Source organism: Pongo pygmaeus, chromosome 2, assembly GCF_028885625.2.
Source record: "Pongo pygmaeus isolate AG05252 chromosome 2, NHGRI_mPonPyg2-v2.0_pri, whole genome shotgun sequence".
In the NCBI taxonomy this organism is placed as follows: domain Eukaryota; kingdom Metazoa; phylum Chordata; class Mammalia; order Primates; family Hominidae; genus Pongo; species Pongo pygmaeus.
In genome coordinates, this window is record NC_085930.1 from 109,209,137 (window position 1) to 109,235,161 (window position 26,025).

At 46.9% G+C, this 26,025-nt stretch overlaps 1 protein-coding gene and 2 long non-coding RNA genes across 6 annotated transcripts in view; 2 read left to right on the forward strand and 1 right to left on the reverse strand.

The window, feature by feature from the left end:
• Positions 1-9,285, forward strand: part of ZNF445 (zinc finger protein 445) — a 38,032-nt gene extending 28,747 nt beyond the window's left edge. For all 4 annotated transcript variants that reach the window (XM_054479545.2, XM_063661993.1, XM_063661994.1 and 1 more), the window contains one exon: positions 293-9,285. In XM_054479545.2, the coding sequence (XP_054335520.1) occupies positions 293-2,457 (2,165 nt within the window). In that variant the 3' untranslated portion in view covers positions 2,458-9,285. The remainder of the gene's footprint in view (positions 1-292) is intronic.
• A 7,219-nt stretch (positions 9,286-16,504) lies between these two features.
• On the reverse strand, positions 16,505-18,104 carry LOC129032408 (uncharacterized). Its single transcript, XR_008501359.1, has 3 exons — positions 17,871-18,104; positions 17,092-17,186; positions 16,505-16,967 (listed from the first exon to the last, which is right to left on the reverse strand). It is a non-coding gene; the product is annotated as an uncharacterized LOC129032408 (long non-coding RNA).
• Positions 18,105-21,617: 3,513 nt separating this feature from the next.
• On the forward strand, positions 21,618-24,869 carry LOC129032409 (uncharacterized). The gene is made up of 3 exons (XR_008501360.1): positions 21,618-22,038; positions 23,072-23,156; positions 24,186-24,869. It is a non-coding gene; the product is annotated as an uncharacterized LOC129032409 (long non-coding RNA).
• Positions 24,870-26,025: the final 1,156 nt, after the last annotated feature.

A 26,025-nucleotide genomic window follows, 5' to 3' on the forward strand; every position in this document is an offset into this window, starting at 1 on the left:
CATGATTCTTCTCCCACTCTGTCTATTTAACACTTTCTTCTTAATCCTTTTTATTTCCCTGCTGGATGTGATGTCTGCATATCTCTAGCTGCCCTGCCCATCTTGCTTTTCTCCTCCCTTCCCTGTAATCTGGGATGATCTTCCATGTTTTGCCTTATGTTTGACTATTTTATAAAGGTATTGGCAGTCAGGCAAAAGCCTCACCACCCAGACATTTTATTGCCCTTTGGTGCTTTCTGCAGTTCCAAGTATGGGAAAAGAGTACATTCTCTTGTGTTATATTTTTTGTCAGGAGATGACCTCCAGATTAAAACAAACAAATTCATCTTAAATCAGGAACCTTTGGAAGAAACAGAAACCTTAGCTGTGTCATCAGGATGTCCTGCGACAAGTGTTTCTGAGGGAATTGGGCTCAGAGAATCTTTTCAACAGAAGAGCAGGCAGAAGGATCAATGTGAAAATCCCATACAAGTAAGAGTTAAGAAAGAAGAGACCAACTTCAGTCGCAGGACAGGAAAAGACTCTGAAGTATCAGGAAGTAATAGTCTTGACTTAAAACACGTTACATATTTGAGAGTTTCTGGAAGAAAGGAATCCCTTAAACATGGCTGTGGCAAACACTTCAGAATGAGTTCACACCACTATGACTACAAGAAATACGGGAAGGGGCTCAGACACATGATTGGGGGCTTCAGCCTACATCAGAGAATTCATAGTGGACTGAAAGGGAACAAAAAGGACGTGTGTGGAAAAGACTTCAGCCTTAGCTCTCATCACCAACATGGGCAGAGTCTTCACATGGTGGGAGTGTCATTTAAGTGCAGTGACTGTGGAAGGTCTTTCAGTCATAGCTCCCATCTTGCATATCATCAGAGACTTCACACTCAAGAGAAAGCATTTAAATGTAGGGTGTGTGGGAAAGCCTTCCGGTGGAGTTCCAACTGTGCGCGACATGAGAAAATTCACACTGGAGTGAAGCCTTATAAATGCGATTTATGTGAGAAAGCTTTCCGACGTCTGTCAGCCTACCGTCTGCACCGAGAAACCCACGCTAAGAAGAAATTTCTTGAATTGAATCAGTATAGGGCAGCTCTCACCTACAGCTCGGGGTTTGATCATCATTTGGGAGACCAAAGTGGGGAGAAACTCTTCGACTGCAGCCAGTGCAGGAAATCCTTCCACTGTAAGTCATATGTTCTTGAACATCAAAGGATTCACACCCAGGAGAAGCCCTATAAATGTACCAAATGTAGGAAAACCTTTAGGTGGAGATCAAACTTTACTCGTCATATGAGGTTACATGAGGAGGAAAAGTTCTACAAACAAGATGAATGTCGTGAAGGCTTCAGGCAATCTCCTGACTGCAGTCAGCCCCAGGGTGCTCCCGCTGTGGAGAAAACATTTTTGTGTCAGCAGTGTGGGAAAACTTTTACTAGAAAGAAAACTCTCGTTGACCACCAGAGAATTCACACAGGTGAGAAACCTTACCAGTGTAGCGATTGTGGGAAGGACTTTGCCTATAGATCAGCCTTTATTGTTCATAAGAAGAAGCATGCCATGAAAAGAAAACCTGAGGGCGGGCCATCTTTTAGTCAGGACACAGTGTTCCAGGTTCCTCAGAGCAGTCACTCCAGAGAGGAGCCCTACAAATGCAGCCAGTGTGGCAAGGCCTTCCGCAATCACTCATTCCTCCTCATCCATCAGAGAGTTCACACTGGAGAGAAGCCGTATAAGTGCAGGGAGTGTGGGAAAGCCTTCAGATGGAGTTCCAATCTCTACCGACATCAGAGGATTCACTCTCTTCAAAAACAGTATGATTGCCATGAAAGTGAAAAGACTCCAAATGTGGAGCCAAAAATCCTCACTGGTGAGAAACGTTTTTGGTGTCAAGAATGTGGGAAAACCTTTACACGTAAAAGAACCCTTTTAGATCATAAGGGAATACACAGTGGAGAGAAGCGCTATAAATGTAATCTGTGTGGAAAATCTTATGATAGAAACTATCGCCTTGTTAACCATCAGAGGATCCACTCTACAGAGAGACCTTTCAAATGTCAGTGGTGTGGGAAAGAGTTCATTGGGAGACATACCCTTTCCAGTCACCAGAGGAGACACACCAGAGCAGCACAGGCTGAACGTAGCCCACCTGCGAGGTCTTCCTCTCAGGACACAAAGTTGAGATTACAGAAGCTAAAACCAAGTGAAGAGATGCCCCTCGAAGACTGCAAAGAAGCTTGCAGCCAGAGCTCTAGGATCACTGGACTCCAGGACATAAGCATTGGGAAAAAGTGCCACAAATGCAGCATATGTGGGAAAACTTTTAACAAGAGTTCACAGCTCATTAGCCACAAGAGATTTCATACTCGAGAGAGGCCCTTCAAATGCAGCAAGTGTGGAAAGACCTTCAGGTGGTCTTCGAACCTGGCTCGGCATATGAAAAACCATATTAGAGATTAGCCTGGGACCTGACGATGACAGTGGGGGTGGGTTCTCAGTCCCCTGCTAGAGAACCCTTAATTATAGGCAGTGTGGAGTAACTTTGATAAAGGGCCCAGCCCTTTCTATTTTGGAAGCTAGTGACAGAATCCCAAGGATTTAAAAGCTCGGGGAGTCCCCAGCCTGCCTGCTAGGATGTGACGCTGGGGAAGCGCAGCACCGTGTTCTTTGGAGCCCTTCTGGAGACTGGGGCCCCTAGGAGTGGCCTCTGCACCATAGCCTGCGGCTCCCCTATTCAGGTCTCCTTCCACAACTCTGAAGAGAGAGACCACTGCCCTTTGTGGTTGGACAGAATATCTGTGGCATCATGGGCTATGGCTGCTGGAAAGGGGCCAGTGGGATCCTAGGTTTATCTTCAAGTTTGGCCTGTGGCCATGCCTATTCTGTTGACTTTAAAAGCAGCAGCATCAAGAACTCCTAGTCTTCCCAAATGCCCCCTGGGGAGTTCTGGCTGGGGCTTCAGCCTTCCTGGCTGGCTTTTGGATATCTGCTAGGGGATTAGAGTGGTCTCAGCGGCACGTGGAGGAGAGCAGGATGCTGGGCTCAAGCGCTTGGCGTGTGGAGCTCTACCAGTACCCTGTTGCCATCCCCATCCCACAGGCCTGCATAGGCAGCAGTGGTCCATCTGTTTAACAGAAATGTGCTGAGCACTCCCATACACCAGGCACTGGTGTGTTTGCCAGAGACCCAGCAGGGACCAGAACAGATGAAAATCCTGCCATCTTGGATCTTTTTACAGATGACAAACAAATGAGATATGCAGTATTCTGGATTGTGATGTGTGTAGTGGACAAAGTGAATCACAGAAGAGTGAGAGGGAGTGCTGGATTGGGAGATCAATTGTGATTTTAGATAGTCTGGTCAGGGAGGGCCTCAACTGAGAAGGTGAAATTTGAGCAAAGACTTGAAGGAAGCCAGGGAGGTAGCAGGTAGCTCTCTAGGGAGAGTTGCAGGCAGAGGAGATTGGGTCTTGACTGATGTCCTCAGGATAGCAAGGAAGCCCCTGGGATGGAGTGCAGGGAGCCAGCTGGAAGGGAAGGAGAGGGGCCAGGGAGGCCATAGGCCCAGCCATGTGAGCATCAGGGGTCATTACAGGGGCTTGAGCTGCCTCAGAGGGAGGCAGGGAGCTTTTGGACAATTTTGAATTGAGGAGTGTTGTGGTTTGAATCTGAATTGTATTTTATAAGGGTTAACCACAGATCCAAGGACTCAGTAAAATGGAATGGGTGAAAGGCTTCTCATGCAGTTACCCTTGCTGCCAGTTCCCATAAATCAGACTCCTCCCCACTCCGTTTCTGAATTTTCTATAGGATCCTCGGCCTCAGCAGATGTAAACGCTTACCATTGTTGTGTTCATGTCTCTAGCCCCTGCACACTGCAGGCCCCTCTCAGCTTCACATACCCCTCTCCATGTATGAGATCTGGTGCTAGCAATCAGATTCAACCCGAAGGAACAAGTGCACGTGCCTGCTGCTCTCAGGAGAAAAGGTGGCCTGTTCTGGGAGGAGCTCCTTCACTGGCCTACCCACTTGTGTTGAAGCAAAAAGCAAGAATCAATTACTTAAAGGCAAAGGAGTGATATTGCTAAAGCATGTGAGTAATCATTGCTTCTGATTATTGAAGAGCTAGATTATAAATGAAAGGATAAAATGTTTTAATAGTAGAGTAGTGTCCTGACTGTAGGGGCCCGTTCACGGAGCTGGTCATTTCTTGAAATGAGAAGAAACCAACCTGGAAGATGTCTTTTTCAGTAGAGTATGGAATAATCTTATCTGCTCTGGACTGCCAAGAGCAGGTGAAAATGAAGGCTCTGATATTGTGTGGTGGTGTCACGGGATGGTGGGGGTGGGGCAGAAGTCTCCTGTTGGTGTTCTGATGCCTGTTCAGCTTTGTCCTCAGGAAGGTTTGGTCATCTTGGTTCTGCCATCCTCTTGCCTTCCTACAGCAGCAGCTGTTCATGGCACTGAAGATGTCCCTTCACTGTCCCAAAACTGGCACTAGAAGTGGCTGGGCAGGGGGGCCAGAGTCATAGGAAGGGTCTTGGAGTCATCAGATCTGGGTTCCAGGCATGGTGTGCCTTTTCTTGGCAGGATTGATCGTGAGCAAGTCAATGAACCTCTGTATCAATTTCCTTATGTGTGAAGTTAGAGTGCTTGGCTGTGCTACCTGATTCCTGAGATTGGTGAAACAGGGCTTGGTTTACCAAGGCTCTCCATCAGGTGGTTGACCTCTAGGACCAGGGCCATCTCAGAGGTGCAGCTTCCATGTCAGTTGGTGTTATAACCATGGAAATGTCCCTTTCCAATCACATTTTTAGCACCCCTTTCCCCCCATCTCTGCTCCCTTTGCCACAGGATACCTTGTAAAGTTCCTGCCCCAGTATAGGGATATTTTTACTGTCTTTTTTTTTTTTTTTTTTTTTTTTTGAGTCAGGGTTGCCCAGGGTGGAGTGCAGTGGCAGGATCACAGCTCACTGCAGCCTTGACCTCCCAGGCTCAGGTCCCACCTGAGCCTCCTGAGTAGCTGGGACTACAGGTGTGTGCCACCGTGCCAGCTAATTTTTTATATTTTTTTGTAGAGACAAAAGTTTTATTTTTTTTTTTTCCCATGTTGCTCACGCTGGTCTCAAACTCCTGGGCTCAAGCAGTCCACCCACCTCTGCCTCCCAAAGTGCTGGGATTACAGGCATGAGCCACTGTGCCTGACCTGTCATTTGTATAGAATGAAATGTGCTTATTTTTAAACATTCTAATCAAATTTTAAAATGTGCAAAGAATGAAGTGAAAAACAGAATTTTTTGTTTTGTTTTGTTTTGTTTTGAGACGGAGTCTCTCTCTGTCGCCCAGGCTATAGTGCAGTGGCGCGATCTCCGCTCACTGCAAGCTCCGCCTCCCGGGTTCACGCCATTCTCCTGCCTCAGCCTCCTCAGTAGCTGGGACTGCAAGTGCCCACCACCACGCCCGGGTAATTTTTTGTATTTTTAGTAGAGACGGGGTTTCACTGTGTTAGCCAGGATGGTCTCGATCTCCAGGATGGTCTCAATCTCCTGACATCGTGATCCACCCACCTCGGCCTCCCAAAATGCTAGGATTACAGGTGTGAGCCACCGTGCCCGGCTGAAAAAACAGAAATTATTTTATCCTGAAGTAAACTGTTTATATTTGGGATTATACTGATCCTGTTTGTCCAATAACCTCAGTTTTCAAATAATTTTAGTTCTAGAAGTACTATAATTATATAAATATTAATGAATTCAGATTAGCTGAAAGGAAAAAAAGTAGAAGCCTGACTACTTGGTGCTAACTACTAAAGATTTTGGCAGAATCAGTGTTGGATTTGGCTTTCCTGTCCCTTCCCCACGCCAGCCCCCCAGAGTGTTCTGCCTTGTGCTGCCTCCTTTCACCTGGAGTGCCACACCCCTGTCTGTGCCAGTTTAGCTCTTCATCCTTCAAGGCCTGACCTTGTCTGACCCTTGTGCTTCTAAACCCGTGGCCCCACCTCTCTTGGTGCCTATGTCAGGTGATGTTTGTGTTTTTGGTTATGCCCATCTCCATAGCCAGACCAAGCACTCTGGAAGCCAGGGTTGGGTGCTTATTTATCTGTTTGCCATGCAGAAAAGATCTTGCACAAAATTACCTCTGTTAAGGAATCTGGAACTGAATTTAGTTTGGCTGAGTCAGGGTTGGGTTTTTTTTAAGGGGCTGTGGGGTGAAATGTTGACTGGAAGCCACCCACAAACACACACACCTGCTGGTTAGGAACCCGGCTGTGGGTGGTTCTGAGCTGTTTGGCTTCAGTTGACAGTTTCTGATTGTCCTAAGCACCAGGTCTCATCTTGCATCTCATCCTGGCCTGGAGGACATTCAGGTTCCTTCCAACGCTTCCCACCTTTCCGCCACTCCCTTGGAGGAACTGAAGTTGGGGTTGAGGGGAGCCAGATTGCTGGAGTGGGTATTTGAAAGTCTTTCTGTCACCTGTTCAGTGTGGTCTGCCCCACCCCTGCTGACCAAGACTGACTAAAATGTAAAATAATACAGACCATCTCACACTCAGAAAGCTGGCACATTTTTGAAAGCCCAAGTGTGGGTAAGTGTGTGGAACAATGATAATTCACACTGCTTTAGGAGTAGAAATTGTGAGAAATACTGTGCCAGGCAATTTGTAAAATCTTGGAAGGTTGTGTGCACTTAACCACCCAGCAACTACTCCTGGATGCGTCCTAGAGAAGTGCCATGTGAACAGAGAATGATTTTAAGACTTCACTGAAGTATTGTTTAGGTAGCAAGATTGGGAAAAGCCTGCATTTCATCAGCAGAAGAATGGATAAATAAATGGGTTGTTTTTGGTCCTTGGAAAGTGAATATGAAAGAGTTACGTCTCAACACAGATAGATGAAAAATTATGCTGAGAAAGTTGGTGAAGCTACATACAAGGTACTGTTTGTGTAAAGTTAAGCATACTGTGTACCTGTGGGCACGTTACTTCAACTTGTTTTTCACTTTTTCTGTAAAATGGGATAGTAGTGGCAATCTCACAGGGTGATTGTGGGTGGGGGGTGGTCAATGAAGTAATGCATGTAAAATGCTTTGAATAGTGTCTAGCATGTAAGCATTGTGGACATATAGAAAGTGTTATTGTTTTGCACAGTAATCTATTTTCTGTGGATTCAAATAATATGAAATGAGTATAAAATCATGTATTGGAACAATGTGTGCAAGTCACCATTCTGCCTTCCTAAGGCAGGAGACCTGATGGATTTGGGGAGGGTACATGGGGGCTTCAGTTATGTTTTCTTTATTTTTTTCTAAAAATTGATGCGGAGGCATCAGAATGTTAAGATTTTAACAGTATAGTGTGGTGGGTACTTTTTAAATGTTTGCTTTAAGTGTTTCAAAGTAAAAATATTTCTTAAGCATGGTCTCTGACATCTTATGACTTAATAGAAATCCCTGCCAGGTACATGATGTTACTTAGAGTGAGCTACCTAATCTTTCAAGGCTTCCATTTCCTCACCTGCAAAAATTGGGAGTGTCAGAGGCGTTTGAACCAGAGTGACTCCATCTTGAATAGGGAACTGGGTAAAATAAGGCTGAGACCTACTGGGCTGCATTCCCAGGAGGTTAGGCATTCCAAGTCATGGGATGAGATAGGAGGTCAGCACAAGATACAGTCATAAAGACCTTGCCAATAAAACAGCATGTGGTAAAGAAGCTGGTCAAAACCAAGATGGCAATGAAAGTGACCTCTGGTTGTCCTCACTGCTGTAATTATACTGTAATTATAATGCATTAGCATGCTAACAGACACTCCCACCAGTGCCATGACAGTTTACAAATGCCATGGCAGGCCTGGCACGATGGCTCACGCCTGTAATCCCCACTTTGGGAGGCCAAGGCGGGTAGATTATGAGGTCAGGAGATCGAGACCAGCCTGGCCAACATGGTGAAACCCTGTCTCTACTAAAAAATACAAAAATTAGCTGGGCATGGTGGCACACGCCTATAATCCCAGCTATTTGAGAGGCTGAGGCAGGAGAATCTCTAGAACCTGGGAGTCGGAGGTTACAGTGAGCCAAGATGGTGCCACTGCACTCCAACTTGGGTGACAGAGCAAGACTCTGTCTCAAAAAAAAAAAAGAAAAAAATGCTATGGCAGCATCAGGAAGTTACACTATATGGTCTAAAAAGGAGAGGAACCCTCAGTTCTGGTAATTGCTCACACCTTTCCCAGGAAACTTATGAATAATCTACCCCTTGTTTAGCATATAATCAATAAATAACCATAAAAATAGGCAACCAGCAGCCCTTGAGGCTGCTCTGCCTATGTAGTAGCCATTCTTTATTTCTTTACTTTCTTAATATTAATTACTTTGACTTTGTGGACTCGCCCGAATTATTTTCCTTGAGCAAGGTCCTAAGAACTCTGTCTTGGGGACTGGATCACGACTGCTTTCTGGTAACAGGAGCAATACAAATGGCTATTAGTAAACAAATGCTTAACTAACTCTAGTACATCTATGATGAAATACCAGGCCACAGTTTTTTTAAAAATGATGATGTTCTCTATATACTGACGCACAATCACCAAGACATGCACTTTATAGGAAATTATAAGCTCCCCCTTTGCCTAAATCTCATTTTGCTTAATAAATAACAAGTGAAGCCAGAAGCTATAAACTCATAATTTTAATGAAGAAATGGGATCCAGAGGATGGAGATGCTTTTCATTCTACTTTATTAGATGAGGAAAAGGAGGGTAAATACTTGTATGCCAGCTACCACACCTTTTAAAGTTAATGCTAACCCTACTAAGAACAGCAAGGAGATTTTATATCAGCCAGGTTTTAGTTGCCAGAAACCACACCAGTTATTTTAGCAAAGAACTTATAAAGAAGCATACTATATTTAAGTAGCTAAAAAGGCAAGAAGAAAATGCCAAGGTGTCTTGGAGGTAGCAACTGCTAAGCAGCCGCCACCCCAGGACTGGAGGAGCTGGAATAGAGTCTCCCCATGTTTGAGGTTTGTCTGCTAACAGCTTTCAAGCTCTCCCCCTCAATTTGCCCGGATCTGGACAAGCTGGTAAGAAAGCCCAGGCACTTCTTCTTTGCACCAGAGGGGAAGTTCAAACTGTGCAAACTCTGACTGTCACAAATGCACTGAGCTCACATAACCACAACAAAAACCAGAGCCACTTGCCCCTCCTTTCACTGAAGCCCAACAGACTGGCGTGGGTGCCCGCTTTGCTTTCCCTAGAAAGCCTCATGTGAATAGTAAACTTTTTCATAACCTCTTGGTGTCTGCAGTGTCATCAGTTTCAACATGCGAACCAGTTTTGAGTGATGGTAGTTTGTTGATTCCACCTCATATGGAGCAAAGTGTAAAGCAGGAACAAAGAGACGTGACTAGAATTGTTGAAAGGTGGGAGATTGGAAGAGGGACCTTGTGGAGCTGAACTCAGACCTATGGAGGAGGAGTGGACTGCTGGGCTGACGTAGTGTCTGTGCTCAGGGAGGGGCCGTGTGGCCTTTGGATCCATGCTGCTGTGGAGAGGTCCCAGCTGCTAATGCTGAGGCAGGGAGTAGAAGGGAGGGTCACAATAAGACTTTGAATGTTAGTTAACCACCTTTTCACAGTGGGAAATGCTCCCTGAAGTGCAGTGGGGCTGATGGAATCCTGAGGAGGCAGGGACCATATGGTAACACTTTGTCACCAAAAACACGATTGGTGTGGTGACTGCCATGGACAGTGCAGCCAAAGCAGGATCCCGAATGGTCTGACCCACAGAGATCTGTGATGTCTGCCTGCTGATCATAGTGTCCTGAGAACTGAAATGGATGGGCTGCCTGCTAAAGTTTTACTTGATCCGAGTAAGTAGGAAAGCTCCAGGTCTGGTGAATAGAGAAGTCTGACTTAAATTACCAACACAGAGTTACAATCCCTCAATCAATTCCAAGTCTTGATCTAGTTCACAGACCCACAGCTTCTTGAATAAAGGATAGGCCAGGTCCCTTTGAAGTAGGACCCTGCTGAACTGACAATAATTTATACTTTTTATCTTCCTAGGCCTCCCCAAAGGCACCCAAGGCCATTTATCAGAGTGATTGTGCATTGGGAAGGGCAAATAATTAGACTTTTCTGGGATAACCAGCCTCTAGTTCTGAACTAGCAGTAATTATAGGATACTCAAAATGCCACCATGGTTCCTCAGAGTATGAGTGTATGGAAGTCAGGTGATCAATGAACTTTTTGGCTCAGATTCATCTCACAGTAGATCTAGTAGATTCCTGAACCCATCCTATGGTTATTTCCCTGGTTCTAGAATGCATAATTAGAATAGACATAGTCAACAATGGGCAGAATCCCACACTGGTTTCCTGATCCATACAGTAAAAGTAATTCTGGTAGAAAAGGTCAAGTAGAAGCCACTAGAGCTGCCTCATTCACAAAAATATTAAAGCAAACTAATACCACATTCCTGGAGAGATTGTCGAGATTAGTGCCACCATCAAAGACGGGAACACATCCCCACTTAGCTCACCTACTCAGCCTGTGCAGAAGACAGATGGATCTTGGAGAATGACAAGTGGATTAACTGTAAACTTAATTGACTAGTGACTTCAAGTGCAGGTGCTGTTTCCACATGTGGTTTCAGTGCTGAGCAAATGACACATCTGACAACTGGTTTGCAGTTGTTACTGAGCCAGGCCCAGGTTTGTTCTATTCTCACACAGTAAATCAATCACTGTGACATGGGTTTTGCAAAAGAGAAGAATTATTCACAAGGCTGTCAAGTGAGGAGATGGGAAAATGGCTCTCAAATCCACCTCCCCAAAGATGAGGCTTAGAGAGATTTATAGGTTAGAGAAGTAGGGTGGTCTAAGGCATGGGGAAAGGTGATTAGCAGTGGGGAAAAATGCAGTCATAATTGGGGTTCATATGACATATGTACAGAAAATGGTGGCATTAACATGATCTGAGGGTGGAGTTTTTGGCCCTCTAATGTCAAAAGGCCACCTCTTGGGCATGTGTACAGGCCCAGTTGAAGGGTTGGCAGTCTCAACTGGTTTGAACTGGACAGGATCTGCCCCAAGTTCCTGAAAAATAACTCAAGTGATTGTTATGGTGACTTACAAATGTTATCTATAAGGTAGCACGTCAAAGTTGAGTTACAGTGTTCAATAGCATAGCCTTCAGCTATCGTGGCCTTCAGCTTCATGGGGAAAAGAAATAACAAAGAGCAAGCAACCAAAAGCAAGCGGGGCAGGCGAAGTGTGGCACACCCGATCCGATTATCCCCTTGGCTGCCCAGTTACCCATCTGGTGAATGTTTCTTTTTCTATACCTGTGAGTAAAGACCATCAAGAACAGTTTGCTTTCGGCTAGATACACCTTCACCACCCTATCTCAAGGCTACCTCAACTCTGCAGCCCAGCTCATGATCTAGTTCCCAGATCCTTTGAGAACCTTTTCATCCTCAGGACAACACACTGGTCCATTATATTGATGACATTATGGTCACTGGACCTGGTGTACAGGGAGTAGCAACTGCTCCAGACATGTTGGGAGACACATAATATGACTCAGTGTGGGAAATAAACCCACAACATGGCTAAGGGCAAATAATGTTTCCAACACTTCTTTCTCTCTCTCTTTTCTTTCTTTTTTGAGACAGAGTCTCACTCTGTAGCCCGAGCTGGAGTGGAGGCAATCTTGGCTCACTGCAACCTCCAGCTCCTGGGTAAAAGTGAAGCTGCTTCTTCAGCCTCTTGGGACTACAGGTGTGTGCCACCACGCCCGGCTAATTTTTTTTTTTTTTTTTTTTTTTTTTTTTTTTTTTTTGGTAAAGGCAGGGTTTCACCATGTTAGCCAGCTTGGTCTCAAACTCGACCTCAAGTGATCCACCCACCTCAGCCTCCCAAAGTGCTGGGATTACAGAAGTGAGCCACCGAGCCAGGCCTTTTTTCTCTCTCTTTCCAATAGTTATGTTCTATATGTTTAAAAGGGACACGAGACAATTTCATATGTGATTTTCTGGATCACATGATAATTCCACATTTAACATTTTGGGGAAATGCCAAACTTTTCCAAAGGGGCTGCCTGGGAGTCTCAGCTCTAGTTCTCAGCCCTCAGCAGCCATTCCTTTCCTCAGTGGGGCCTCAGTGCTGCCTTCCAAGGTCCAGGGCTGCCTTGAGACCTGATCAGGACCGGGTATTTTGCCAGGTGCAGTGCATGATGTTCAAGATCATTCAGAATTTCAAGACCTTGACAGCAGAGCAAGATAGCAGGCGGAAGCCATTCTAAGTGTGGGGCCCCGCAGGGCTGCCCAGGCTGCCTGCCTGTGAAGCCAGCCCTGCCTGATGGAGAAGCTTTTGCCATGGTGAGAGGGAAAGTGAGCAGATGGTTCTCCACTTTCCCACTCTTTCTCTCCAGGTCCAGCTCCTCTAAGGTTAGAAGCCAGAACTTGTTCCCTGAACCTTCTCCAGGCTCCCTCCTTGGGCATTTCTCTCATAACCCCATCAGACACCCCAGGAATGGCCTGGCATGGGTTCTGGAAATAGAACATGGGTTCTCAGAATGGCTCTCTGAGACTTCATTGAGTTGTCTGTCCTATTTCTTTCCTCAACAAAATGTTCACATTCTCCATCTCCTCTTCTGTCTCAGCAGGAAAGATGAAAAGAACAATGAGGCTTAGGCCAGGCGCGGTGGCTCACACCTGTAATCCCAACACTTTGGGAGGCCGAGGTGGGCAGATCACCTGAGAGCAGGAGTTTGAGACCAGTCTGAACATGGTGAAACCCCGTCTCTACTAAAAATATAAAAAGTAGCCAGGCGTGGTAGCGGGCGCCTGTAAATCCCAGCTACTGGGGAGACTGAGACAGGAGAATCGTTTGAACCTGGGAGGCGGACATTGTGGTGAACCGAGATAGCGCCACTGCACTCCAGCCTAGGCAACAGGGCGGGAAAACAAAACAATGACCCTTAGCATCCCAGGAAGCTTTGGGTGGTGAGAGATGGAGAGTATCTCCTTCCTGGGTACTTCAGTTTCCCGTCTCCTTGTTAGGATGTTGCAAAGCTGGCCTGCTGAGGTCTTCTGTGATCTGCTGTGCTTCCTACACTTCCACCTGAAAATGAACCTACTGCAGGGATGAATCCATGAGCAGAATTTTAATGAAAAGGAAGCAGACACAAAGGAATCCATGGTGTGTAACTCCACCGACTTAAAATGAAAAACACACACAACAAAGAACAGGCACGATGCTGCTTGGCCAGCTGGTTCCCTGTTGGGTTCTGCCATTCAGGGATGTAAGAGGGAAGCTGGGATGTTGGAGGACTGGAGTGTGAGGGTAAATTTTAGATGTCCACTTGGCTGAGCCATAAGGTCCCCAGGTATTTGGTCAAACGTTATGCTGGGTGTTTCTGTGAGGTTGCTTTGGATGAGATTAACGTTTAAATTTGTGGACTTTGAGGAAAGCAGATTGCCCTCTATCATGTGGGTGGGCTTCATCCAATCACCTGAAGACCAGAAGAGAACAAAAAGTCTGGCTGCCCCAGACTCTCTCTCAGGGAAGACAGAATTCTTCCGCAGACTGCCTTCAGAGTTCATGCACACCATCCGCTAGTCCTGCTCCACAGCAGGTGCCACTGGGCTCTCACTGGAATATGTATTCTCCTGGATCTCCAGCCTGCTCATCCACCCTGAAGATTTGGGACTTGCCAGCCTCCATAATTCTATGAGCCAATTCCTTACCATAAATTCATAAATCCCTCTCTCTCTGTCTCCCTCCATACGCACACACACACACACAAATGAGTGTAGATGTGTTCCAATAAAACTTCATTTAGGGACATTGAAATTTAAATTTCAAGGGCTGGGCATGGTGGCTCAATGCCTGTAATCTCAGCACTTTGGGAGGCTGAGGCCGGCGGATCACTTGAGGTCAGGAGTTCGAGACCAGCCTGGCCAACATGGTGAAACCCCGTCTCTACTAAAAATACAAAACATGTAGCCACGTGCAGTGTCTCAAGCCTGTAATCCCAGCTGGGAGGCTAAGATGGAAGAATCGCTTGAACACAGGAGGCAGAGGTTGCTGTGAGCTGAAATGGCGCCCAGGAGACAGAGCGAGACCTTGTCTCAAAAAAATGAAAAATAATAAATTTCATATAATCTTCAGGTATATTCATTCATTTACATATTGTCTGTGGTTGTTTTCACCCTTCAGGTCAGAAGTAGCCCACAACCTTTACACAGTATTTACCACTGTTATAGACATCTTTAAATATGGTTTACTTTTGCCTGTTTTTGTACTTTATAGAAATGAAGTAATAAAGTATTGTCTGTCTTGCATTTTTTGCTCAAAATTATGTTTGTCAGTTTTATGTATGTCATTGCATGTGATGATGCTGTATTTTCATTGTATCATGGTAGTCTGTGTATGATGATACCACCGTGGAGCTCCAGCCCACTGTTTTTTTCTTTCTTTCTTTCTTTTCTTTTTTTTTTTTTTTTTGAGACGGAGTCTCACTCTGTCACCCAAGCTGGAGTATAGTGGTAATATCTCGGCTCGCTGCAGCCTCCACCTCCCAGGTTCAAGTGATTCTCCTGCCTCAGCCTTCCAAATAGCTGGGATTACAGGCATGCGCCACCATACCCAGCTAATTTTTGTATTTTTAGTAGAGACGGGGTTTCACCATGTTGGCCAGGCTGGTCATGAACTGCTGACCTCAGGTGATCCACCCGCCTCAGCCTCCCAAAGTGCTGGGATTACAGGCATGAGCCACTGCGCTCAGCCATCCACCCACACTTTAGGACATTGGGCTCTGCCTAGTTTTTGTCCTGGCTCACTGGGGATGGCCTATGTCCAGCTGTGTGAAATTTGTAGCAGGCCTTTGAGTTCCTTTTAGCAACGCTCAATTGATTGTGCCAGATCTCTCCATGTTCGTTAATATCATAAGCTTGCTATGAAAAGCAACACCCAAAATCTTGTCTTTGCTAGCAGCACCAGGGCTATCTCCTACAAAGACTGCCTCTTCAGAGCCACAGCTCACAACTGCCTTGGCTGGGGTGTATGAGTGGCTGATTTTTTTCAAACTTGCAAGGCACCAAATTATTCAACTGTGTGTGGGAGGCCAGTCAGGGGTTACCTACATTAGCAACACTCTGGGTCCTTCTAGCTCTCCTTGCACACTGGCAAGCTCCAGCCAGAGACCACTTTTCTCACAGGACTTTGTTAAAAGCAGCCAAGGAGGAGCCAACAAAACCAGCATTCTGGATTCTCGCCGTTTTCCTAATGCCACAGATTTGGTCAAATTATGATCTACCCTCCAAGCTAACACAGGCTGCAACCTGGCCAAACATTTTACATGAGGTGCCAGCCTCCCCATCGCGAGGACAGGGATACTGCTAAACATTCTACACTGTCCAGTGCTGTCCCAACAAGAAGGAATTATCCAGTCCCAAATGTCAAGAGTGCCAAGATTAAGGAACACTGCTTTATTTTTTTTGAGACGGAGTCTTGCTCTGTTGCCCTGGCTAAAGTGCAGCTGTGCTATCCTAACTGCAGCCTCAAACTCCTAGCCTCAAGTGATCCTCCCACCTTAGCCTCCTGAATAGCTAGGGCTACAGGTGCGTAACACCACACCCAGCTAATTTTTAAATAACTTTTATGTAGAGATAGGGGTCTTGCTAGGCTGGTTTGAATTCTGACCTCAAGTGTTGTTTCTGTCTCAGCCTCCCAAAATGCTGGAATTACAGGCATGAGCCACAGTGCCCAGACCGAAACCGTTCTTTAGAAAGACATTCCTTTAGTCCAGGTCTGCTCATGGTAAACTTTTTATCTTGAAAGTCTTCATAGTTCCCTAATTGTTGAATAATTAGCTGAACGTACAAATTTGAGATGTCTGATTTTTTTCAGTATGTTAATGATATTATTTCATTAAACTTTATCATTTTTAATTTCAAGTCATCAGGTATTTTCCCTAGCAGCTTTCAAGGTATGTCTTCAGTGTTTCATGGTTTTGCTACAGTGTAACTAAGTGTGGATGTTTTCAGTTATGCTCTGTGGGATTCAGTGGCATCCCTCACTCTGAGAATTCCTGTTTTCCATCAGTTTTGGGAAATTCTCAGCTTTATCTCTTGGATGTAGCCTCCCCTTTCCCTGTGTGATCTCCTAGAGCCTGTGCTCTGTTGGAACTTTTCCTTCAAATGTCCTGTCACCCATCTCTGGACTCCTTAAGGAAGATTGCACTTCAGATCTTGTTCGAGTTCACTTGGCCTCTCTGCTACCTGCATCTTATCTTTTTTGTGCGTGGGTGATGGAGTTTTGCTCTGTCGCCCAGGCTGGAGTGGCGCGATCTCAGCTCACTGCAACCTCTACTGCGCCCGGCCTGCTAACTGCATCTTATCTGATGTTTAATCTGTCCATTGAGTTTTTTATTTCTAATGATATTTTTCATCTCCAAACTGGGAAAAGCACATGTTAGCACAAATAATGAAACACTGGATATTGTTTTCTAAGGAATTTATTTGAAAGAATTATATCTATGGAAAATAAATATTCCAAAAAAGCTCTGAATTTTAGATGTTGAGATATTTCAAAGGTCAAACCAGGCCACAATTTGTGCTGGGCTGAAGGCCTGTGAGGACCCCGTGCAGGACCCCCTGTGTGACGGTCACAGCCTGGAGGATGACCTTCTGGGGGCTGAAGGACATCACCTTTTTGGACAAATCATAAATGTAGGAAAGCTCTGGGGCTGGCGGGGGTGGCTTGGGGGATGGGAAATGTGGGGCTCAGTGGCATAGGGAGTGGTACCTGTGGCCCACGCTTTCGGGGAGGGCCTGGGAGGGGGAAGCACAGGATGCTTGTGTCAGGCAGTAGCAGAGGGCTCCTGGCATCAGCAGGCACCAGGCCAGCGCTTCTTGGGCCACTTTCTCTTAGGTGAGGCAGCAGCAGGGGGTGTCCCTGGACTCAGTGCCTGTGTGGGAACATGAGATGGGCCTCTGGGACAGGGAGGAGCCACCTCCCCAGCCCCACCTCCAGACAGGGGTCCACATTGCAGGCTCTGCAGAGAAGCAGGAAATGGTGCAGGAGGATCTAACCTGGATGCAGGGTAGGTTATTCGTTCTGTGACTTCATTTGCCCACATGCATGTGAGTAGAGGCTTGTTCCTTGACCCCAATTGACTTCTAGACATCTGAAGGAGAGGAAAGACAGCCTAAGTGAGTTCTCCATCAGTGGGCAATAGAGAAACTCACCCTCATGCTGCACACCTTCGAAGAAAATGTGTGGTCTGTGGACTTCAACAAACTAACCCATGCTCCAGGGGTACAGACTTTGTCAGACACTTTAAAAGCTTTTCCAAGAATAGGAGAGGGCTCATAAGCTGTCCCAAGTTAATTTCTAGGTTTGAACAAACCTTCAGTAAGAAACACGTTGGACACCTCCAAGTCACCCTCTCCTGACACACGTTTGCCAAGGTCCATTTCCTATGAATTTATAGGTTCTATTAGTTTTTATTTATTTATTTTTTGAGACAGAGTTTCACTCTTGTTGCCCAGGCTGGAGTGCAATGATGAGATCTTGGCTCACTGAAACCTCCGCCTCCCTGGTTCAAGTGATTCTCCTGCCTCAGCCTCCCAAGTAGCTGGGACTACAGGCGTGTGCCACCACGGCTGGCTAATTTTTTGTATTTTTAGTAGAGAGGGGGTTTCACCATGTTGGCCAGGCTGGTCTCAAACTCCTGATCTCAGGTGATCCACCCGCTTTGGCCTCCCAAAGTGCTGGGATTACAGGCATGAGCCACTGTGCCCGAATGGTTCTATTACTTTTATAAGGTATGAAGAGAGAATCCTTCCTGGTGAAATCTGAAAGTCCTTACCTTCTAGGTTACTGAGGTTTCGAGGTCTGAGCAGCCGATTGGCTGTCTGATGTGAGGTGGAGAAAATGGGCCTGGTCAAAGGGGCAGCCTTTGGATTGGAACTGGATGCCCAGTCTGTCTGGGAGAAGGAAGGCAATGAAGGGAAGGACCACAAAAATGAGTGGCGGAAGACTGGCAGTCCCTTCACCCCACAGCCTTCTGCTTCATTCTCTGGCAGCTGTCCCTTACCTTTGTGACATCGAGGTCCCAGCCAATCACAGCGCTCACTCCTGCTCTCCCAACAGCCTCCAAGGCAAATCCCTGGAGACTCCACCCACTGAGCTCCTCCCCTGGGGTTCTCTAAGCACTCTGAATTTGTGGACAAAAGCCCCTTTACTACCAGCATAACTACATACTTCACTTTCACAAGTTGGCATGCCTGGGTGAGGGCAATTATTTTAGTCATATGAGCTTCGATTTCTGGGAGAGTCAAGTCAATTCAGTTTTTGAGAGTGCTCTATATTTCAAGGGTGAATTTATATCTGTTATTTATTTATCTGTTTTTGAGAAAGGGTCTTGCTCTGTCATCCAGGCTGGAATGCAGTGGCATGATCTCGGCTCACTGAAGCCTCCGCCTCCTGGGTTCAAGCGATTCTTGTGCCTCAGCCTCCCGAGTAGCTGGGACTACAGGTGTGTGTCACCACGCCCAGCTAAGTTTTGTATTTTTGGTGTAGAGATGGGGTTTCACTATGTCGGCCACGCTGATCTCGAACTCCTGGCCTGAAGTGATCCACCTGCTTCGGCCTCCCAAAGTGCTGGGATTACAGACGTGAGCCACCATGCCTGGCCAAAATTTTTTATTTTAAATAAGTTATGGAAATGATGAAAACATTTCATTTATAAAATAAATGTGGGCCGGGAGCTGTGACTCATGCCTGTAATCCCAGCATTTTGGGAGGCCGAGGCGGGTGGATCACCTGAGGTCGAGAGTTTGAGACTAGCCTGGCCAACATGGCGAAAACCCATCTCTACTAAAAATACAAAAAATTAGCTGGGCATGGTGGCACACACCTGTAATCCCAGCTACTCGGGAGGCTGAGACAGGAGAATCGCTTGAACCTGAGAGGTGGAGGTTGCTGTGAGCCGAGATTGTGCCACTGCACTCCAGCCTGGGGACAGAGTGAGGCTCCATCTCAAAAATAAATAAATAAAATTAATGTAGGAAATTTAGGAAGTTTGAATTATGAGAAATCTAATTTTGGTCTGGAATAAGCCAAAATATTGTACTAACATTTTTTTTAAAAGATAAACTAATAATTAAAGAGTGAATCATGCTAACATTTTTATTTTGAAGTTGGTGTCTTTTCTTATGTCATAGCTAGTTTAAAAGGTTATCAGGGAAATACATTTTCTAGTGTCCATAAAAAATAGTTCAATAATTTTTTTCTTTAGACAATTTAGACTTTACCTGAACTAAAAATTCCTAGAATATATGCATAATGGCTGAATGTAATTTTTGTTAAGTCTTTCATGTTTTCAAAAGAGGGAAAAGGAGAGGAAGTGGGATAGAAAAAAAATGAGAGGGAGCTGGCTTTAGACAAATAACTGATCATTTTTCTCTGTAAGAAGAGGGATGAAAGTTTAGACATATATACAATACACACATGAGAGTGTCCTATATCTGGTTTTGACATAATTTCAGTTCGTGACAATTCTATCAAGCCATACAATTTTTTAAAAGCCAGAATGTATTAATCTCCAACGTATGGAAAGGAAGGAAGTGATGCCTCCCTGTGAAACAAAATGATCTGTCATTTAGGCAAACAAGACAAAGATTTTCCCATGAGGGATCTTTTATTCTTGATATCCAGAGTCTCCTTAAAATGTTTAGCCAAGGCCAGGTGCGGTGGCTCATGCCTGTAATCCCAGCACTTTGGGAGGCCGAGGCCAGTGGATCATGAGGTCAGAAGATCGAGACCATCCTGGGTAACACAGTAAAGCCCTGTCTCAGCTAAAAATACAAAAAAAATTAGCCGGGCACGGTGGCGGGTGCCTGTAGTCCCAGCTACTCGGGAGGCTGAGGCAGGAGAATGTCGTGAACCCGGGAGGTGGAGCTTGCAGTGAGCCGAGATCACGCCACTGCACTCCAGCCTGGGCGACAGAGCGAGACTCCATCTCAAAAAAAAAAAAAAAAAATGTTTAGCCAAATATTGATGTTTATGCGATAGAGTGATTTGCCAGCCAACATTTTTGTTTACCCAACATAGTGACAGTTTTGGACCTGAAGCGTTTCACAAAATGTGGCAAGGGCATTGGAAATGTCAACATTTAAAGATGCTTGGTCGGGCACGGTGGCTCATGCCTGTAATCCTAGTACTTTGGGAGGCTGAGGTGGGTAGATCACTTGAGGTCAGGAGTTTGAGACCAGCCTGGCCAACATCGTGAAACTCCGTCTCTACTAAAAATACAAAAATTAGTTGGGCATGGTAGCACATGCCTGTAATCCCAGCTACTCAGGAGGCTGAGGTGGGAGAATCACTTGAACCTGGGAGGAGGAGTTTGCAGTGAGCTGAGATGGTGCCATTGCACTCCAGCCTGGGTGACAGAGTGAGACTCTATCTCAAAAAAAAAAAAAAAAAAAAAAAGATGCTCATGAGGGAAAAGATGCTCTGATTTCATATTAGTTATAGCTAAAGAATATTTTAGAGAAGTATTTTTTGAATCCAAATTGTGTTTGGGAGCCTCCTCATACCAATTAAAAACAGCAGACCATTGGATATTCAGAATTTTGCTTTGTTTTTGTTTTGTGTATATCAGAGTTTCCCCAAAGTGATCACTATAATTCTAAATTATCTTTGGGGAAATTGTACCAGTTAGAAAGCTATGCACATGAAAAGAGCCGGTGTTTGGCCTGAAAGAGGCCGAGTTTTCGATAGAAAAGACTCCATGGGAACTTCAGCGTGTCCACAGGGTGGTACTTGTGTGACACCGCGTCTTGGAGCCAGCCAAAGACTAACCAGCATTCAGGGTTGTCCAAGGCTTGGAAGACAAAGCCCTCAAAGCACACTGATCAAGAGCTGGACGCCATGGTGGGGGCAATAAGCTCTTAAGCTTGCCAATATTCACAGCAAGGGGGTTTCCGAGATCCGCTGGGGGAAGGTAATGGAATGAGTTAGAGTTTCCTGGGGAAACTGCCCCTGTGTGGACCGAGGTGGAGAGGCCCTGGGGAGGAAGGGAGGAAGCACACCCGGCCTCATCAAGCACAGTGCTGGAGCAGGCGAGCTGAGCGAGGGAGGGAAGAGGGGACAGAGGCTTCTCCTTCACCTTAGCAATGGCCTCATGCTACGGACAGGCCTGCAGCAGTCTCTGGGAAGGCCCAAGGCTACTAGCACCAATGGGGAAAGGCTGCTGGGCAAGCCCTTGGGGGCTGGGAAGGAATTCATTTCTCACTAAGCTCTAGCAGCCCTATGGACTGCGCCACATCGGGTGGGCACCATCAGGCAGGTAAGGAGAGGAGAAAAGCCTGCTTGGGTGACCTGGGGCCAGCCCAGGAGGACGACCATTCCATCTTCTGCCAGCACCATGGGCTGGCTCCATGGGACACACAGCAGCTGCTGGGTCCACAGAGTGGGGAACCTGGTGAGGATTCAAGGTGGGCCTGGGCTGGGCAGTCCCAGTAAGCAGCTGGTGACATGGGGAGCTGCATCTAATTCTCAGGGAGACCAGGGTGTGAAGAGGGTGTGAGGCCCAGCAAGCCAGACCCAGGGGAGTAGGGAGCGGATCACAAGATGTTCCTAATCCAGGTAGCCCTGGCTACCATTATACTGAACACAAACCAACCCTGTCAGAGGACATTGCCCCTTGTTTATAAATTTGGGTTCTAGAAAAAAACCCCGATGCTGTTTTTGGAGCCATGTGATGGGACTGCTGGAAACCAGGCAGGGAAAGGCAATGGCAGGCACACTTCCAGTTTAGGGGCATCAGGCACTGTGACAGCGAGGATGGCGCAGGGGTGAGTGGGGAGCTTCCCTGCAGGGGTCTGAGATCGCCAGGCAGAAGCTAGGCTGGGGTAGGGCGGGAAACGCATTACACAACAAAGATTAGATTGCAGGAGGCCCAGCCTTCTAATGCTCCTCCTGCTCTCTGAAGCTCCCTCCACAGACTCCTCCACCCCAGAACCTTCCGACAGGTAAGCTTCAAACCCTTCATACCTATCCAGTTCTCTAGCTCCTGGCCAGCCTCTAACTGTTGAGCCCCTGAACCCCCTGTTTCCAACCACCCTGAATCAGGGTATCCCTGCAGGTTGGGCTGACTCCCCCATGGCCTTGTGGCCACCAGGGGGTGCTGGGGAAATCCTCTCCACTTGAGCAAATCAGAACTTCCTGTAGGATGCAGGTGTCAGGATCAGCTTCTGGTTGAGCTGGTTGATATTCTAGGTAGCGCACCTTGAAGTTTCTCAGGATTGACAGTCATTGTGTCCGTTCTAAAGAAGGTGAAGGAATTTGATGGAAAGAAAGTAGGAAGCGTTGCTCAGACTTGCAGGCTGCCTCCTGTGCTGATTCTGAGAATGTGTTCACATGGCATAGGAGTTTCCTTTTGTGGCCATTTGTAAGAATAGAAAATGAATGACTTATTCTTTTTTTTTTTTTTTTTTTTGAGGCGGAGTCTCACTCTGTTGCCCAGGCTGGAGTGCAGTGGCGTGATCTCGGCTCACTGCCAGCTCCGCCTCCCAGGTTCACACCATTCTCCTGCCTCAGCCTCCCAAGTAACTGGGACTACAGGCCCCCGCCACCACACCCGGCTAATTTTTTTGTTTTTTTTTAGTAGAGACGGGTTTCACCTTGTTAGCCAGGATGGTCTCAATCTCCTGACCTCATGATCCACCCGCCTTGGTCTTCCAAAGTGCTGGGATTACAGGTGTGAGCCACTGCACCTGACCAGGAAATGACTTATTCTTACAAATGACCACAGGTGTGGCTGCTTGATGCAACACCCATTTATTTATCATTTATTTATTAATGTATTTAGAGATGAGGTCTCCCTCTGACATCCAGGCTGGATGGAGCGTAGTGGTACAATCTCAGCTCACTGCAGCCTTGACCACCCTGGGCTCAAGTGATTCTCCCACCTCAGCCTCCTGAGTAGCTAGGACCACAGGTGGATGCCACCACACCTAGCTAATTTATTTCTATTCTTCTTCTTCTTATTATTATTATTTGTAGAGATGAGTTCTCTCTATGTTGCCCAAGCTGATCTGGAACTCCTGGGCTCAAGCAATCCTCCCACCTCCCAGTTTTGGGATTGCAGGTATGAACCATCGAACCAGCCACAACACCCATTTATTATCTCATACCACTGAAGTCCCTAAGTCAGCAAGCATGGCTCTGCTTACGGTCTCACAAGATTAACATCAAGATTTTGTCTACTTCCAGCTTTTATTGGGAGCTCTGGGGAACTTCCACTTCCAAGCTCATTTTGTTGACACAGTTTTCAGTAAGCCCTTTCCATTGTCAAGCCAGCAACAGTGGGTTGAGTCCTTCTCATGCTTAGAATCTCTCTTGCTTCTCCTGCTGCTGCATCTCTGCGATGCCAGTCAGAGAAAGCTCTCTGCTTTTTAGGGCTCGAGTGATTAGATTGGGCCACTTGCATAATCCAGGATAATATTCCTAGTTTAAGGTCCATAATTTTAATTACATCTGCAAAGTCCCTTTTGTCATATAATGAAACACAGTTGTGGGTTCCAAGGATTAGGGCAGGGCCATCTTTGGGGGACCATTCTGCTGACCACACATGGTCATGTTTGTGTAAAATTTGCAAGAGTGATTTTTTTGGTCTTCTTTTGTATCAGATTCTCCATCCTTCTCTTAATTGAAGACTGTGTTTTTCAAGCTATGGTTCATCATTGCTGCTTTCCTTACAAAATGAATTCGAATGGCAGTCAGCATTTTCTTAAGGAACATAGTAGATTTAATTACATAAAAAGAATTGAAAATATCAGAGACTATTGTACATAACTATTTACATTCCATGAAATTATTAGTATACACACATCTCTGAACTAGGTCAGGACGTAAAGTATACTTAGTATACTTGGTTAAGATGAAAATATTTTGAAAAGACCATTTAAGAAGAAGATGACCCTAGAATTCATCTGGAGCCTCCAGTTAGGCCTGTCCCTGTCCCAGGAAGGCTTGGTGCTCCGGGAGAGAGAGTGAGTCCCTTGGTGAGAGGTTCAGGCTGAGGGAAGCCCAGGCCCTGGCAGTTCCCCCTGGCCCTCCACCCGACATATGGAGGCAGGAAGGCCTACCTGTGTTGTCTCACTTTTCTCCCTTTTAGGTATGTCTAGAGGTCAGTTTGGACAGGGGCAGGAACCTCTAGACATGTTTTTCTGGGTGAACGAGATAAGCGGAGAAATCACCTACCCCCCACAGAAGGCAGATGCACCTGCTGTTTCTCCTGAGCACCCACAAGAGAAGCCCCCATCTCAGCCCAGGAGTGTGCAGGGGGCTCCTTGCAGTCCCCAGGGCCCGCCTGCACAGAGGCCTGCCCTTGCACTTCCATCTAAGGCTTCTCTGAAAGACACAGGCTCAAGAAACCCCTGCCCATCTGCACCGACCTGGGGCCAGGCCAAAGCCGGAGGAGTGAGGAGCCCCCCACCATTCTCAGCAATCCCTGTCACCATCTCATCACCAGGAGTGACTCCGCCCATACTCGGGCCCCTGGGACCAGGCCCTCAGCCACCGGTCTCGACCTCTCCTCTAAGCCCTTCTGCACCCTGGGCCTTCACCTGCAAGCTGAAAAATGTCCTTACTGGGAATAACTGGTTTTCCTTTTGAATCTTAAGAAAATTTGTCTGGCTACACTCTTTAAGCAACTTCCTGAGCCACCCGTGGCCAGGCTCTGCAGGCCGAATCTGCCTGGCCCCATCTGCCTTCCCCGGAAGGACAGGACTCACCCCAGGAGTCTCACAGGAACATGCCCAATGCTTTCAAACCCAGTAAAATTTTACTTAGATTTTGACATAACGTTTCCTAGAGCTTCCCTTACCTTCCTTTAAAATACCAAACCGTCTTGCTATTTTACTCTTAATTCTTTGAGCTTCTGACGTTGGTGTCAAAGCAATATGTTTAGTTTCCAGCCAGAGCCAGGAGATCTCCTTGGGTGGGGATGGGAACAAGCCAGGATGACGGACCTGCAGGCCCAGTGTCCCTGGGGCACAGCCTGGGGCCTCCTGGGCTTGAGGACAGCACTCAGGGCAGGGAGGGGCTGGGGCCCTGCATGGAGCTCCCTTTTGAGACAGCCTGAGGCTGGAGGAAGCCAGCAGGGGACACCACACTTTTAGGTAGGGTAGGGTCACCCCCATCCCCAGCTCTGTGCTTTCTCTGGGTACTGCCTTTCAGCCCTCCAGGCATGCAGTGACTCAGGCAGTGTGGGAAGCAGCCCCATCACAGACCTGGCCCTCCTTGATCAGGCTGGCTGAGGGCGGGAGGAAGCCTCGGGGGTACAGGAGTACATCCTGGGGGAAGGACACAGACCTGGCCTGGGCACACAGAGTGACCTGGTTTGAGGAGGAGCTGCTGGAGAAGCCCCACTAGTGTCCCTGAACAGATGCTAGGTGGCTCCAAGTTGTACTGGAGCAGCTCCAGGTGAAATGTGTCATCAGGATGGACTTCAAGTACATCAGGAACCCTAGAGAGGAGTGGGGCATGCAGACCAATGTCAGGTAGGTGCGGCCAGAATCGGACATGCAGGCTGGCTGGCATCTCTGAGCCTTAGCCAGCCTTGCAGTGCATTCTCGGCTTTGCCAATGGAGCACTGTGCACTGCCACGAGGAGCTTGAGTTGCTGGGTACCAAGGAAGTGGACTTCTGAGAGGGAGGAAGAGCAGAGCTACCTAAAAGAGGAGACCCTGGTGCTCCAGGCTCATGGGTGCCTAACCACAGAGTCCTGGTGGAGAAACACCCTCCCCTGCCTCTCAGCAGGCTGCACCAGCCCAGCCCTGGAATCATCACACCCAGGCGGCTCCCAGGTCTCATCTGATTCTTGGCTGGACCCAGGCCTCCGGAGCCTTTCATCCTAGGTGGGGCAGGTCAGAGGTCAAAGGTTAGGGTGTGGCTCCGTGTCTCTTTCCGACTAGGGCTTCTATGTTATTCCAGGAAATGGGCCCATGGAGGACC